Source organism: Micropterus dolomieu, linkage group LG07 (assembly GCF_021292245.1).
Source record: "Micropterus dolomieu isolate WLL.071019.BEF.003 ecotype Adirondacks linkage group LG07, ASM2129224v1, whole genome shotgun sequence".
NCBI lineage: Eukaryota > Metazoa > Chordata > Actinopteri > Centrarchiformes > Centrarchidae > Micropterus > Micropterus dolomieu.
The window spans coordinates 702,929-718,185 of record NC_060156.1 but is presented as its reverse complement, the minus strand read 5'-3'; the positions used below and the strand labels follow the sequence as shown (position 1 = coordinate 718,185).

The following is a 15,257-nucleotide window of genomic DNA, read 5'->3' as shown; positions in this document are numbered from 1 at the left end:
ATATATATATATATATATATATATATATAAAAAAAAAACAACACACACACACACTGTAAGTACCGTGACCCACTTTTCTGAGGGACTGTTTTTTTATGCTTTGTTTAGGGAATCTTAAGGCAGACAACTTTAGACAACATTTCTTCCAACAATTTGTGTGCGACTTTTTCCTGTGTCAATATGACAATGCCACCCCGCACAAAGCCAGTTCCTTAAATAAATACTTTCCCCAGTTTGGTGTGGAAGAACTTGACCTCACAAATGCTCTTCAGGATGAACGGGCAAAAATTAGTGAAAGAGTGGAAACGGTTATAACTGCAAAGGCAGGACTAAATCCATACTAATGACAACGGATTCAGAATAAGAGATCATAAAGGTAATGTATAGGTGTCCCAGTACATTTGTCCATATAGTGTAGTGCAATTCATACCCAAGGCAGTGTCAATGTGCTGAGTTTGAAAAGAATACATAAATCTCCACTGATGATTTAGCTATTCTTAGCCAAGTTTGTCCTGAGTGTGGTGCTAGAAGAAAAACAACGGGGTCACGCAGCCGCAAAGTGTTTGCCATTTTTCAATAGTGCAAATTCCCAGGTCACACTTCAGCCAAGTTGAACATGATGCAAAATATTTAAGCTGATTTATTTTTATCTAGTCCGCTGATCACAGAGGTCCTATTTCAATTATCAATTTGCTGCATCTTTCATGGAAATCTGGCATGTAGTTTTTGAGATTTTCGTGAACTAAATTGTTGGACCTTCAGAAGTGCAGCGAAAAGTCCATAAACATGAGAATCAATTCTCACCTCCTCAGTCTCCATCGTCATCTTCTCATCTTCAGGCTTCTCGATCACCACCTCGTCCTTCATCCACTGGATCGTCGGCAGGGGAAGTCCCTTCACCTCTGCTGGGATGTCGATGGCCGAGCCTTTCTTTACAATGATGGAGTTGTTCTTGAAGAACTTCAGGAAGGTAATAACTGGAGCAACTGTGGACAAACAAACATTTGTAAAGTTTTTGCTCTTCGGCTGTTGCTTGAGTCTCGCCCAAACAGGTCAGCCTGATCCATCAAAAACATTTCTATTAAGATTTTAAAAGGGAGTTACATACTTTCATCGTCCTGGATCTTGGCTTTGATGGGCTTGGAGGGCTCTCCGTCCCCAACCTCGTTTACGGCTTTGACGCGGAACTGGTACTCCTGGTCCTCTGACAGGTTCTCGATGGTCCCACAACACTCAGTGAAGATCTTGCGGTTTGCCACATCGAACTCGGTGCTGTCGGACCTCATCTTCTCCACATAGTAGCCGATGATGGGACTGCCACCATCTGTGCGAGGCGGCTGCCAAGCCAGGGTGATGGTGTTCTTGCTTCTGTTGGTGTAGTGCAGCTTCTCTGGAGCAGATGGAGTACCTGGAACATTGTGGACGAGGTCCGTCAACATTGGACAATTGTTTCAACAGGCCACTAGACCTTTATTTTGTCAGAAAAATGTTATCTGAAGTCAAGAGCCAGTCATATCTTGGTGGGTTTACCTTTGGGATCCTCGGCCAGGATGGGTCCCAGGTCGGCTGGAGCTCCGTCACCGTACTTGTTCCTGGCGATGACCCTGAAGTCGTACTGCTCGCCGGCCAGCAGTCCCTGGATGTCGCACTTGCAGGATGCGGTCTCAATGGGCTGGCGGAAGAGTTTCATATTGGCGTCTTTCCTCAGCACCTCGTAGCCCATGATGTCGCTGCCGCCGTTATCCAGGGGGTCAGACCAGGTGAGAGTGATGTTCTTCTTGGTCACCATCACCGTCTTCAGGTCAACCACTGGTCCGGGGACGTCTAAGAAACACAGGCCAGTAAAAACGTCAGCCATGGGGTCCTGGCCTTTTTTTGCTATTCCTTGCACCTCGGATCTCTTACTATAATAAAGTTTGTAAAAATTCAGTACTGCAAGGTAACAGAAAGTACTTTATATAATATTTTCCAACACAACCTGGCCTATTTGAATAGGTACGCATCAACATGCAGTTTCTAATAGTTTGATCAATTAATAAGTACAAAAAACACTGACTTATTAATACCCTCGTTTACCAGGTGGGTTAAATTAAAATCTGTAATTCCAGCTGAATGGCAGTTGGAGTCGTCTGATCACAACAAGCTTGTTTTCTTCCGCAGTTCAAATCAATAACCACACAGAAAGTATGAAGACTAGCCAGTTCCACTTCAGTTGGTTCTTACATTTCTAAAACAAACATCCTGGTATTTTCTTTTACTTGAGAGGTTGTACGTATGAGATTAACTAGATTTGTGCTGTGAAACCTTGATGCTGTAGTGTAGTCATTTAACACTGACCCATAACGTCTACTCTGGTCTCAGCGGTCTTGGTTCCACTGCTGTTGGTGCCGGTGATCTGGTACTTCCCGTGATCCGCCCTCACAGTCTTCTTGATAATCAGACTGCTGTTCCTGCCCTCGGTCTCCACGATCATCCGCTCCTTGTCAATTTCGGCTTCATCCTTGGCCCATTTGACTTCGGGCTGGGGTCGGCCGGTCACCACGGCTGGAAGCTTCAGCAACTCACCGGCCTTGATGATGACGCCGTTCTTCACGGAGGCATCAAAGTCCACAGCAGGAGATTCTGAAGGACACGGACAACAAGACCAGTCAGTCTTGGATTGAAATGTATCAAATGAAGTACTTAGATCTCATAATCAGTGTAGGCAGAACATGTTTCATGTCGTCATAACACTTCCAGCAGGTGCTACCAAAAAACAATCCCAAATAAAACAGACTGAGGTGAATCATCTTGTTGGCCATACCTCCCACCCTGTCCAATGAGAAAGCTATCCGTACCTTGAGGCTCTTTGACGGTGGCAGGTTCGGTCACACCGGGAGCTCCAGGACCAGCGTCATTGACGGCGATGACTCGGATGTAATAATCTGCTCCCTCTGTCAGACCTGTCACAGTGTACGTCAGCTCTTTACACCTGAATTCTGTGCTGCGAGTCCATTCCTTTTCTCCGGCCAAAACCTTTGATCAGAAAACCACAGTTTGAGAGTTTAACATCAAGGGGTCCAGGTCAAGGCGCCAAAGATGTTGATTATTCTCAAATGCCAAAGAGAAGACCTATAGGTGCAAATAAGTCCAAGAGTACGCTACTGCTGCAACTCTATTAATCTTTTGTACCTTCTCTACGTGGTATCCCAGGATGTCTCCTCCACCATTGTACAGGGGGGGCTTCCACGCCACAATGACAGAGTCCTTCCCAGTGTCCACAATCCATGGAATGGGGGGACCAGGAGGCACTGGGTGGGGGTTTGACAGATACTTATTAATCTTTCTGAGGAAAGAATTAACTCAACAGGACAATGTTTGTATCTTTACATGATGAAAGCAGCGTCTTGTTTTTGTGATCAGTTGGCTTCTTGGAAAATTGCTTTGCCTTTAGAACGAATGCATCTTTGGTGTACTGAAAACAAGTGAACTCAATACCTGCCTGGAAGGACAGCAATCAAACTAAAATAACAAACTTGTTTGCTTTGAAAAAATGCTTAGCAGGAAAGTGTAATACATGCATTTAACATTAAATACTTTTTGGTTTGGTCCTTTAAATTTTGTTTACATCGCAACAGATTTTTTACGTGCATTCCAGCATTTTGGATAATCTCATTGATCAAGGTGGCACTAAAACTCCAGGTCAAAGATTATGTTCTTTCTTTTTCAGTCAGGGGCAATGCCGAAACCAACGAAAAGAAAAACCAATGGGAACCTGGAAAGAAGGAAATCATACCAAAATCTCATGGCATGCTTTGCAAAAATGTTAGCAGGAATGAGTAGTGTTTATTTACTGGGCTAAAATTAGCAAAAACACTGTTATGGTCCCTTGAGTTGTGTTTTACTTTGTTTCTTTTTGTTCACCCGTGTGCCATTAAAATAACCACTGAGCTGGATTTCATTTAACTTGGGTAAAGCACTGATCGGACTTCGCAGTGATCGGTGATATAATTAATTCAAAAAGAGCCATCCGTGAAAAAGTCTGGGTTTTGATTTGGCTATTTGATGCTTGCTGGCTTCTTTCTGAAAAGCTCTGCTGTTTCATGTCATCCTCCGATTGGGCTGAGAAACTTACGGATGGCGTCCATAGCGACGATGCGGTCACTGGGCTCGCTGAAGGGCCCGGGCCCGGCTAGGTTTTCAGCACACACTCTGAAGATGTAGGTGAGTCCCTCCATCAGGCCAGAGACCTTCACCTCCAAGGAGTTGAGGAGGGCACGGTTGACTCGGGTCCAGTGTTTGCTGTTCACCTCCTTTCTCTCGATCCAGTAGCCCAGGATCGGGCTGCCATTATCCTTCGGCTCGTGCCAGGAGATGTGGGCGGTGCTCGCCGTCACCTCGTGGACTCTGGGTGTGTTGGGAGCGTCGGGAGGATCTGAAGTAGGAGGAGAAAGGGCTAGTGACTCAACGCTCTTTTTATATTTGAGGGAAGGGGGAAATGTATGGGTTCAATTCTTCATATGACCACCAGGTGGGGCCAAATCCTAGACATGGTTTTTAAAGTGCACATGCTGAAGGGTTCAGTTAACAAAATTTACAAACTGTTTAAACATAATTTATTTGTTTACATAAAACATTTAGAAACATAAATTATTGGAAATGTACAAATTTTTTCAAGTATAATTTCTTTCTATTAAAAATCATTCCATTAATAAAAACTATAAAGAAATATTTAGGTATTGTTTATTGAGATTTTTTTTTATTACATGGGATTATTATGTATGTTGTATATTTATAGTTTATTTTCAGTTTTTTTACTTACCAAACTGGTTCTTGGCAACCAGTGGTTCAGAGATACATGGCAGCCCACAGCCGAACTTGTTCTCGGCCGTGACTCTGAAGATGTACTCCTTCCCTTCGATGAGTTTGGAGACGGGGCAGCTGGTGCCCTTCAGGGTAGAGGTGATGGTGATCCAACCGATCTCCTCATTCTTGTTGTCCTTCTTCTCCAGGATGTAGTTCAGAATCTCGCTGCCACCATCATCCTCGGGAGGCTCCCAGTTACAGACGACCGAGGTGTTCCTGATCTCGTCGAAGGTGAAGTTGATTGGAGGACCGGGTTTGTCTGTAGCAGAGCAGAGTTGCGTCAACGTTTAATCTCAGGAGGATTAAAGTTTATATTTTGTACCTGAGAATTCTGACGTTTGTAAAATGGCTCCAAACCAAGTCATTTCAATTTACTTGAATTAAAAAGTTACTGAAAGTTACTGGACAATCTTCAACCCTAATTCAATAAAACTAATTGTCTTAAAATCTTCTTACCAAGGACGTTGACATCGCAGGAGGCGGTCGCGACACCGTGAGTGTTCTCCACCTGGATGGTGAAAGTGCCATGGTCTGTTCTGATGGCATCACGAATCATCATGGCAGACTGACCCCGTTTGGTCTTATCCAGACCCAGACGCTCACGCAGAGGAGTCACAAACTCCACCTCTGGTTCAGGAACCTGAAGGGAACAAAAATTCATGAATTCCGTGAAAAATGTGTAGAAACACGTAAAACGTTCAGGACTCTTAGGTCTCTCTGAGGACACAAACCTTGGCCTTGGTCTTGGTCTTCTTCTTGATCAGTGGAACCACCTTCTTGGCCGGCTCAATGGTGACGTCCTCGTTGTTCCTCAGCCAGGTGACCTTGGGGTACGGGGAGCCAGATATGTAGGCGTCAATTCGGATCTCCTCGCCCTTCTTGATACACAGACCGGACTGCACGCGAGCGTGTAGGGTGACCTTCGGTTTTTCTGAAAATGGAAGAAGGGTTAAGAGATCCAGCAGTTTTTATTTAAGGTTTAATGTTTAATATACTTCCTTGGGTTGAGCGATTTGAAAGAGTTTGTAGTTTTTCGTACCGACGGGATCTGCAGCCTTGACGAGCTGTGTGCTGCGGGACGGCTCGCTGACTCCGGCGGCATTCTCAGCTCGGACTCTGAACTGGTACTCCATGTCCTCCGTCAGGCCAGTCACCACGTAGGAGAAACCAGGGACCAGGCTCGGGGTGACCCTCTCATAGCGGTCGCCTTCCTTTTCAATCTTTTCCACAATGTAGCCCTGGATGGGGCAGCCACCGTCGTAGTCTGGAGCCTTCCAGGTCACTGTGATGGACTTGGATGTTGGGTCTTGAGTCTCCACCTGGATAGGCGGGTCGGGTTTTTCTGTGGAGTCGATGTTAACAGACGGTAAATGTCTGAGCTGTCTCCATAACCAAGACCACCGGGGTTAACACAATCCTAGAGTATTTGTACCATCTTAGGAGGCACAGTCATGTAGCTTCTGCGGACTCCATCGCTTGATTTGAAAACACCAACAGGCTCACTCACCTGACTCAACTGAAATACATTCAACGATTTGTACTGATTGGACAGTAAGTAACTAAAGTCATGGATAATTTCAAAGTTTACCCACTCATGGTCTTCAAAGTATATACCAAAGACTTCAGAACACGACCAGAATCTAGCAGATCTGTGAAGATTTACTTGAGCTATATGCTAACCTCATCACGCTAACAAAACAGATTAATCCTCTGATATTATTGAGCTGAAAACAGGACTTACGTTTGACTTCCTCAATGATGACTGGGTTGCGTAGCTCCAGATACTCTCCGGCTCCGACCTTGTTGATGGCCTTGACTCTGAAGTAGTACTCGCAGTTGACGTAGAGGTCTTTGACGGTGCTGGTCAGGACGTTCTCTCCTGACATGACGGGCATGTAGGTCTTCTTAGAGGCCTCGCGGCGCTCCAGGGTGTAGCTGACAATTGGGGTGCCACCATCATCCTCTGGGGCTTCCCAGCTGATCTTGCAGGAGTTCTTGGTGGCATCACTGGAGGTGATGTCTTTACACTGACCGGGGAGTCCTGCAGGGTTCAGGAAGGAAGTAAAAATGTGTCAGAGGATGTAGCTTGTCTGTTAATGGAGAAATACATCCACAAATAGTATTAAATATTTAAAGAAATACTGAGGTCATGAAGTCACCCAGCACACGAATGTATCTAAAAGTGTTTGTGAGAAACCCTGGACTGGTTTACTGGACTTTGCGAGTTCAGTAACTTATGTAGCAAAGTAATATGACATCATACCAATGACTTTGACATTGACGGTCCCGGTGGCGGTTCCCAGACTGTTCTCCAGGGTGATAGCATAGGCGCCGGCGTCAGCACGCGTGCACTTGAGCAGCTCCAGGTGGGCGCTGTTCATCTCCACGGTCATGGAGAGCCGGTCGTCGCCCTTACACTCTACCGTGTCCTTCTGCCAAACCATCTTGGGTGTTGGGATGGCCCTGTAGGGAATGTTCAGGTGCAGCTTCTCGCCCTCGATCACCACCACGTCCTGTGCCTCCAAATCCATGGTTGGAGCGCCTTGGGTCCAAAGGACAGGATTGTTATTCAGGGTTAACTGTCAGTGTTTTCATTGCATGTCTTTTACATTTTAAATTCATGTTCTGTCGATGCTTACAGTCGGGGTCTTTGGTGGAGACCTTGTCAGAGATCTCAGAGGGATCGCTAACGCCAATTGAGTTGATGGCTCGGACCCTGATGACGTACTTCTTCTCTGGTTTGATTCCGTCGTCTATCCTGAACGTGAGCTCCTTGATGGGTCTGCTGTTGACCCTGAGCCACTTTAACTCTGGACGGGCCTCAGCCACCTCAACATGATAGCCAGTGATCGGGCAGCCGCCATCTTTGGCCGGAGGCTTCCAGGTGACGTTAATGTGCTCCCTGCTGGCGTCGGGGATGGTCACTTCCAGAGGAGGAGATGGAGGGCCTGGACAGAGAGGAGGAGGTCTGAGTTTACATCCAAAATATTTTCTTTCTGACTGTGTAGATTCATTAAAGATCATTAAATCATTCATCTAGAATAATCTGCAGAACGCCACAAGTACAAATCTATATTTCTGCATTTGCAAAGATTATTTAATGGCCTCTTACTGGTTGGATCCTCAATGGTGAGGACCTCAGTGGGTTCGCTCGGATCTCCGACTCCAGCCTCGTTCTCGGCTCTGACCTGGAACTGCACCTCAGACCCTTCGTCCACGTCAGTCACCTTGAACTGAGTCTGTCTGTCTGGAGTCTTGCAGCACTTCAGCCAGCGAGTTCCTAGCTTCTCTTTCTTCTCAATCACATACCTGGGAAGCAAACGATAACGGTCTTGTTGAATGGTTCTTCTAATGTCTTTGGCGGTGTAAAGGCAAACAGACTTTTATAAGTATATAGAATTGTCCCCTTCTTCTCTGTTACTTCTAAAAGTAACTAAAGTCTGGATGGTAAGTAGCTAGCAGAATATCTATAATAATTGCCTCAGTAATCTCTGCAGTTTTAGTTTTACAGCAGTTTGTATTCTTACTTGGTTATGGGTCTTCCACCGTTACTTTTGGGAGCTTCCCATTTCAGCTCCACGTGTCTCTTGGAGACCTCCACCACCGTCAGGGCGTAAGGAGGTCCAGGAGTTGCTGCAGAGAACATGACAAACATTACTGCCCAGACAGTTTGAAGCTTAATTTTTTTGCAGACCTGCCCAGGGTCTAAAATAGCATTAAAAGTCCTGCTAGCATCCCCCAGAGGCTGCGCATGATAGGTTGGCTATATCATCATAAGAAAAAATGTTCCACATAGAGATGCTAGAGGAAAAGTCATTAGTTTTAGAGATATCTTGTCATAGACCTAAATGTAGGTGTGAATTAAAAGGGAAAAACTAACACTGACTATATTTTAAAAGACAGATGAATGATGCTGATCGCTGTTGAAAACTTACTGAAAGTGTCTTTGGCGAGCACGGCGTCTTCCAGCTCACAGAATTCACTCATTCCCACGGCGTTCTCGGCTGCAACGCGGAACACGTACAGCGATCCTTCATTAAGAGGGGTCACCGTGTACTTGAGCTCCTTGATGGTGGTGTCAACAGCCTGCCAGGCCTTCCGCCTCACATCCCTCTTCTCCACCACGTAGTTGGTGACGGGCGAGCCTCCGTCACTGCTGGGAGCCTGCCACTTCAGGTCGGCGCTGATCTTAGTGATGTTGGTCACTTCTAGCCACTGAGGAGCGGATGGAGGATCTGAAAACAGAAAAAGGTTGAATGAAAGACAGGCAGTGTTTGTCCAATGGTGGACCTTTTCCGCCTCACTCCTGTGTTGAAGAGGTTTTGTAGGCCTGATGGTGGACAGGGATAACAACCCAAATGTTATTGGGGACCTATAGCACCATTGTTATATAAATATCTAAACTTATGTTGTCTTAGGTCTGCAAAAATGGTACATTTTCCTTCCGCTTCTTCGGTTTTGATTATAAAGTCAAGGTATGTGTGAGTAAAGTATTGGTCAAGATTTTGTAGAGGAAACAGAAGAATGATTGAAAAGTAGCGGCCAGAAAACAGTAGAGGTAAACAGAAAAGGGATTTCTAAAGCACAGAAGAAATAAATGCCAGGTAAAGGAAGGTATGTAAGAAAAAAATACCTACAAGAAATGCATGTTGAGGTTGGATTTAATCCAACAACTCTGTAAACCACAACTTTCATATTGTCCAGTACAAAAATGTAATGTGATGCTACTTAGCTCCACTGGGTTCAGAGTATGGGGAGGGTTTATTGTTATTTATTATTTTGGTTAACGTTGTGGTTATTTTTGGTTGATTTTGCGTTTTTGTATATATGATTAGGCAAAAGATAATATTTACTTATATAAATTATGTACAAATGTCCTGTGTCATCGGGCTGGGTATTATGATGACATCATTGTCCTGAAAATACTGCAACCAGTGTTTTGACCTGAAACACCTAATCTTTGACTTTTAGACTTAAAAGCTCGGAGGACAAACTCAAGAAAACATTGCTGATAGGGTACAAAACCCCTGCATGTTTGCCTTTAGAAGATCCAACTTTAACTTCAGGAGGCTTGTAGAATAAAGAGAAGACCTGAACGCTGATGTTTTGAAGATTATAATCCTCTCAGAAACAAGCTGTTCCCGCCCACCCCTAACTACCCTACAGATGGACTTACAAAGTCTCTCCTTGCAGACCACGGGGTCGCTGGGTTCGCTGGGTTCGCTCTCGCCGGCCTTGTTGGCAGCCTTGACCCGGAATGAGTACTCCTGCTTCTCTATCAGGCCCTGCAGCTGGTGCTCAGTCTGAGGAACGTCCTCTGCGATGCGGATCCACTCCTCGCTTCCAGTCTTCTGGAACTCGATGATGTAGCCTTCGATCTTTGCCCCGCCATCGTGCTCCGGCCTAGTCCACGCCAGCAGAGCCGAGGTCTTAGCAATGTCCCTGATGACAGGCTTACCAGGAGCCCATGGGGGATCTGCAGGAGAGTGTGTGGTTATGATCCAATCACTCTCACTCCTATCACTCTTATGATATTCAGTTTTAATCTTGATAGAACGATCCTTAAAACTTGTGATCAGTGCATTCATCAAAGCAGTTTTCAGACTGACGTACCGATGGGATCTTTGATGAGGATGGGATCGGTCTCTACGCTCGGTTTTCCAGGTCCAGCCAGATTTTCAGCCAGAACACGGAAACGGTACTTCTTCTTGGTGGGGAGGCCCTTCACCCTGCAGCCACATGAACGCAGGGTTAGAAAATGTTCACAAATATCTTGTGTTAAATAATATTAAATAATGTTAAAATATCTTTCACCTCATTGACTGATTTCCACCATGATTTAAAAACTGTACTTATTTACCTGAAGGTCGTATCCTTGATGGGCAGTTTGTTGCATCTGATCCACTTGTCAGTCTCTGGATCAAACTTCTCCACCCAGTATCCCGTGATGGGACTGCCGCCGTCCTCGTCAGGCTCGAACCAGGTCAGAGTCACGGCATCCTTGGCGATGTCGGAGGGAGTGACTCTGGTTGGAGAGCCAGGAGGATCTGAAACAGGTTATTAGTGGTTTGTCATTTGACATTTAGATCTTCAAAATGGACAGTTTTTGAAAGGCAGCAGTGTAAAAAGAAGCGTACCAAAGGAATACTTGGCAACGATTGGCACGTGCTCTGCAGGTTCACCAATGCCGTACTGGTTCTCAGCGCTGACCCTGAAAACGTACTCTTTCATAGCGGTGAGCTTGCATGCCTTGAAAGTGGTGTGTTTCACCGTGGCCGACATCTTCACCCATTCCTCTTTATCGATCTGCCGATTCTCCACAATGTAGTTTGTGATGGCCGAGCCGCCATCGTCCCTGGGAGGGTTCCACGCCAGGAAGCACGACTCGTTGGTGATCTCGGAGATGTCAAAGGCAGCTGGGGGGCCGGGTTTATCTGGAGACGAGAAGATAAAACGTGAAAACTGTACATCCAGGTTGGTAATAAGGTCCTGGGTTTGTTCTCCGCTGGGGCAGGGCCTTTCTGTGTGGTTGGGTTTCCTCCACTGCCAAAACTAGGACCGTTGACCAAGGCCTATGTCTCAGAGATTATCCACATTTCTTTGTTCTAACTGTTCTTTAATCTCAGAGTTTTTCTCAGAATATTCCTTCGTTTTTACCCACACAATGGTCCTAACGCGCCGTCTTAGCTCTGACCTCATTAGATGTAAAACGTACGTGTCCATTTATTTAGGACACACCTAGCTAACTGATTTCTCCTTGTGTTTCTTAGTCAGATTGTTAGGAAACAAAATCAGACCGCTTTCAGACATTTCTATTCTTTATTTGATCAGTAATTTGATATTGATAAGATTGGACAAGCCTGTGTTATTGTTTGTTTTACTTTAAATCCAACAACAACATATCTTATAGTTATTTGGTACATTAACTAGCCTACACTTGACAAAGCGGTTGGCACAGCTCGTCTCTTTAACCAAAAAGAAGGAGAGAATATTTTTCATTTTACTATACCGAGAATGTTGACATCGATGGTGGCGGTGGCGCGTCCGCAGGCGTTGACTGCCTCGATGATGTAGGTGGCAGTGTCTCCTCTTGTGGTGTTGCCAATGGACAGCTTGGAGTGTCCCGGCTGAGTGTCAATGGCAATACGGTCATCGGCCCGCAGGACCAGGTCAGCCTTGGTCCACTTCACCCGGGGATCGGGCTTTCCTTTGACGTCGGCGGGAAGCTCGATCTTGGTACCGGCCCTGGTGGTCAGACCGGCCAGCAGCTTCACATCCAGCTGGATCTCTGGAGGCTCTGTTAATGAAATGTACGCTTACTCCCAATTCCGTTACTCATACGTCCAATTCAATTCCTGTTACTCCTAATCCCATTTTATTCCTTAGTATGAACTTTTCCTATACGGGTTGTTCACTTTTGCAGAGAGAAATCATTCTGGATGGTCTGACATTACTTATGATTACGTCTAAAGCTGAATTCAAAAAGTGTTGTTTGCTTCATGAAATATAAACTTATGTTTATATAAAGAGTAATGTCAAGAGATTTTAAGATTTGCAACAGTTTTTCCCATCATATCGCTTCTTTGTTCCTCAGTAACAGACACAATGTAATGTTATTCCCGTTCCTGATCTGAAATCAGGCTCTGGTCCAGAGGGGTTAGAAGGAGCACTAGTTGGCCTACCTCTGGCGTCAACAGCCTGGATTTCGTCGGTGGCCCTGCACGGTCGGCTGGCTCCCAACTTGTTGAAAGCTCGGACTCTGTAGGCGTACCACTGGCCCTCAATCAGGCCAGTCACCTGGAACCTGTGAACACAAAACGTATTATAGACATAGAAGAGCACGTCAATCACAAACGGACCAAAGAAATCACAAATCACTGACAAACTGTTAGGTCTTACTTCAGTTCAGGGATTGGGTCCCCGCAGGGTTCCCACTTGTCTGTACCACGCTGACACTTGTCCACCACGTAGCCTTTGATCGGGGCACCGCCGTCGTACTTCGGAGGCTCCCAGGACAGGAAGATGCCCTTGGCGCTCTTATCCCGCCACTTCAGGTTCTCAGGAGGATCGGGTACAGCTGGGCAGAAGAAACGTAACGTAGATGAGATTCTGGATATTTGTATTTGGTATATACTCCTAATCCCCATAACAACCTTTTCTTTTCAAAGGAAAACTTTGTGTTTTAGCTCAGATCTGATACAATGGACTCTGAGTGAACTTTCAGACGGACGGCATAAATACTCACTGGCAGGAGAGGAGACGTTGACGGGCTCGTCAATGTAGGCCGGTTCTCCGGGTCCACATTTGTTGCAGGCAGTGACACTGAACAGGTACTCCTTTCCTTCAATCACATCTGTTATTGTGTGCTCCAGGTCCAGGACTCCAGTAGCCACCTGGAAAAAACGTGATAGCAACGGTGAGGAACTAACACAAAAGCTACAGAACATGTATTATTATCAGCCTTGAACTGAATTTGAACCCAGAATTAGATTTCCACTTGGCCTTGTCAAAGTCACAAGAAATGTCAGAGCAAAATCAGTTCTTCTATGTTTGTTCATGATGCTTAGTTGAACAAACATTAAAGATTTAAGTTTTCTTATTGCAGGAAAAGGCAAAATAAGGCTGCACAAGTACAAGATGCAAAATATCTGCCATGCTTTATTTGAGGACTAAAGTGCTTAGTAACATTATCTCCACAATCAACTGCAGAGTCTGTGCTGGAAGTCCAGTCCCAGATCCCTTGGTTGATTCAATAATAATATACCTGGAGAATGTCTACAGATCGTAACAGGGTTTCCAGTAGTTTTACCCAACACTGATTTGCTTTTGCGTGACGGAGTGAATTAAGCTCTCTTGTGTGGACTCGTGCCACTGCCTGAGGTCACTCTGTATTCACAGTTTAAGCCTACAAAGACCCTGCTGCAGAATCTGTTAGCTCTGACCATGTGGATTCTCTGACAGACTACAAAGGAAGATGGGCGTACCTTGGCCCAGGTCTTGCGAGACACTTCTCTTTTCTCGATCTGATAGTGGCTGACCGGACTTCCTCCATCGTGCTCTGGAGCCTCCCACATCAGGTGGACGTGGTGTCGGGTGACCTCGGACACCTTGAAGTCCTTAGGAGCACTGGGGCATGCTGGGAAAATAAAGGTACCAATGAAATTTTAAAATCCAACAGTGCTTACTCATGAAATAGTTCTTTAGAAAGTAAAACGTGTAAAAAGTGGCTGAAAAAACTTCAAACCACTTCCTCCACTGCTTTTCCTGTTCGGAGTCTGGAGAAATGTCTAGTTTCTAAATTTTGTTTTCTGTTGCCAAAAGGCTTTTTATCAAAAAAATTTTAAATTTTTTTCATTAAAATAAATCCACCAGAAGTATCAACATATGTTGCATTTCATTCCTTTGTATCCCTCTCTTCAAGAGGATGTCCTCCTCTTGCCACGCCGTGGACGTAAGTAAGAATTTTGTTCTTAACTCACTAACCTGGTTCCATAAATGTAAAAAAAATAATTCTGAAATGTATGAAAAGAGAAAAAGTTGTTACCGATGACGTTGACTTCGATCTCTCCAGAGACGGACGTGACGTCGTTCTCCAGCTGCAGGGTGTAGGTGCCTTTGTCCGGGCGGACGCTCGGTGTGATGGTCAGCTCCGTGTACGTGGGCTTTGTCACCATGGAGACACGATCGTCTGCGGCGGTCAGCTCCTTCTCTCCGAAGGTCCACTTGGCGACGGGGGTCGGGTATCCGGTGATGGGGACTCTGATGGTGAGAGGCTGAGGGACGATCACCTCCAGGCCGTTCCTGAAGGCGCTCAGGTCGAAGGTCGGACCCACTGCCAGGAGAGAAAAATGGTTCAGAGAGGAGTTGAGTTATACTGCCATCTAATGGAACGCCTCAATGCTTCAGTCAGGATTCAAAGAGAAAACAGGAAAGCAGAGAGACAGACTGAATTCTGGTTCTATTTCAGTTTAGCTTCCTGGCTTTTGATAACCTGAATTCCAGTTTACTTTAAGTTTTGAAGAAAAAGGGTTTGATTTCACGGGATGTTTGCTAACAATCAAAATCAAACTAAGACTTCAGTAAAGCAACGACAATTTTACAAAGTACTGGAGTAGTGTTCAAACCCAAGACACCATGTTTTCTACTGAACAGCCAATAATGTCTAAAAGTTGAATTATAGACTCTATATTTTCTGTTCTACTGTTGATTGTATTGTTTGTCTCGTACCGTGAGGGTCGTCGGCGAGCAGCGGCCCAAGTTTATCGGTTGGATCTGAGAGGCCAGCGGCGTTTTCAGCACAAACTCTGTAGAGGTAATTCTGACCAGGTTTCAGACCAGACACCTAAAGAGAACAGGAAAACAATAAGGTCAGCTGTGATGAGCCCGTGAACACTCACAGCTGGAAAAAGGGT

At 45.3% G+C, this 15,257-nt stretch overlaps 1 protein-coding gene across 1 annotated transcript in view; it reads right to left on the bottom strand.

Moving 5' to 3' along the window:
- ttn.1 (titin, tandem duplicate 1) overlaps positions 1-15,257 on the bottom strand; it is a 188,819-nt gene that overhangs the window by 79,641 nt on the left and 93,921 nt on the right. The window contains 28 exon segments of the mRNA XM_046054416.1: positions 805-986; positions 1,109-1,408; positions 1,531-1,824; positions 2,338-2,622; positions 2,838-3,015; positions 3,172-3,290; positions 4,115-4,414; positions 4,802-5,104; positions 5,302-5,485; positions 5,577-5,776; positions 5,885-6,187; positions 6,587-6,886; positions 7,109-7,387; positions 7,485-7,793; positions 7,958-8,154; positions 8,373-8,478; positions 8,781-9,080; positions 10,022-10,321; positions 10,459-10,574; positions 10,706-10,892; positions 10,983-11,279; positions 11,855-12,142; positions 12,528-12,649; positions 12,745-12,922; positions 13,091-13,238; positions 13,830-13,981; positions 14,390-14,677; positions 15,073-15,187. Of these exon segments, the coding sequence (XP_045910372.1) occupies positions 805-986; positions 1,109-1,408; positions 1,531-1,824; positions 2,338-2,622; positions 2,838-3,015; positions 3,172-3,290; positions 4,115-4,414; positions 4,802-5,104; positions 5,302-5,485; positions 5,577-5,776; positions 5,885-6,187; positions 6,587-6,886; positions 7,109-7,387; positions 7,485-7,793; positions 7,958-8,154; positions 8,373-8,478; positions 8,781-9,080; positions 10,022-10,321; positions 10,459-10,574; positions 10,706-10,892; positions 10,983-11,279; positions 11,855-12,142; positions 12,528-12,649; positions 12,745-12,922; positions 13,091-13,238; positions 13,830-13,981; positions 14,390-14,677; positions 15,073-15,187 (6,330 nt within the window).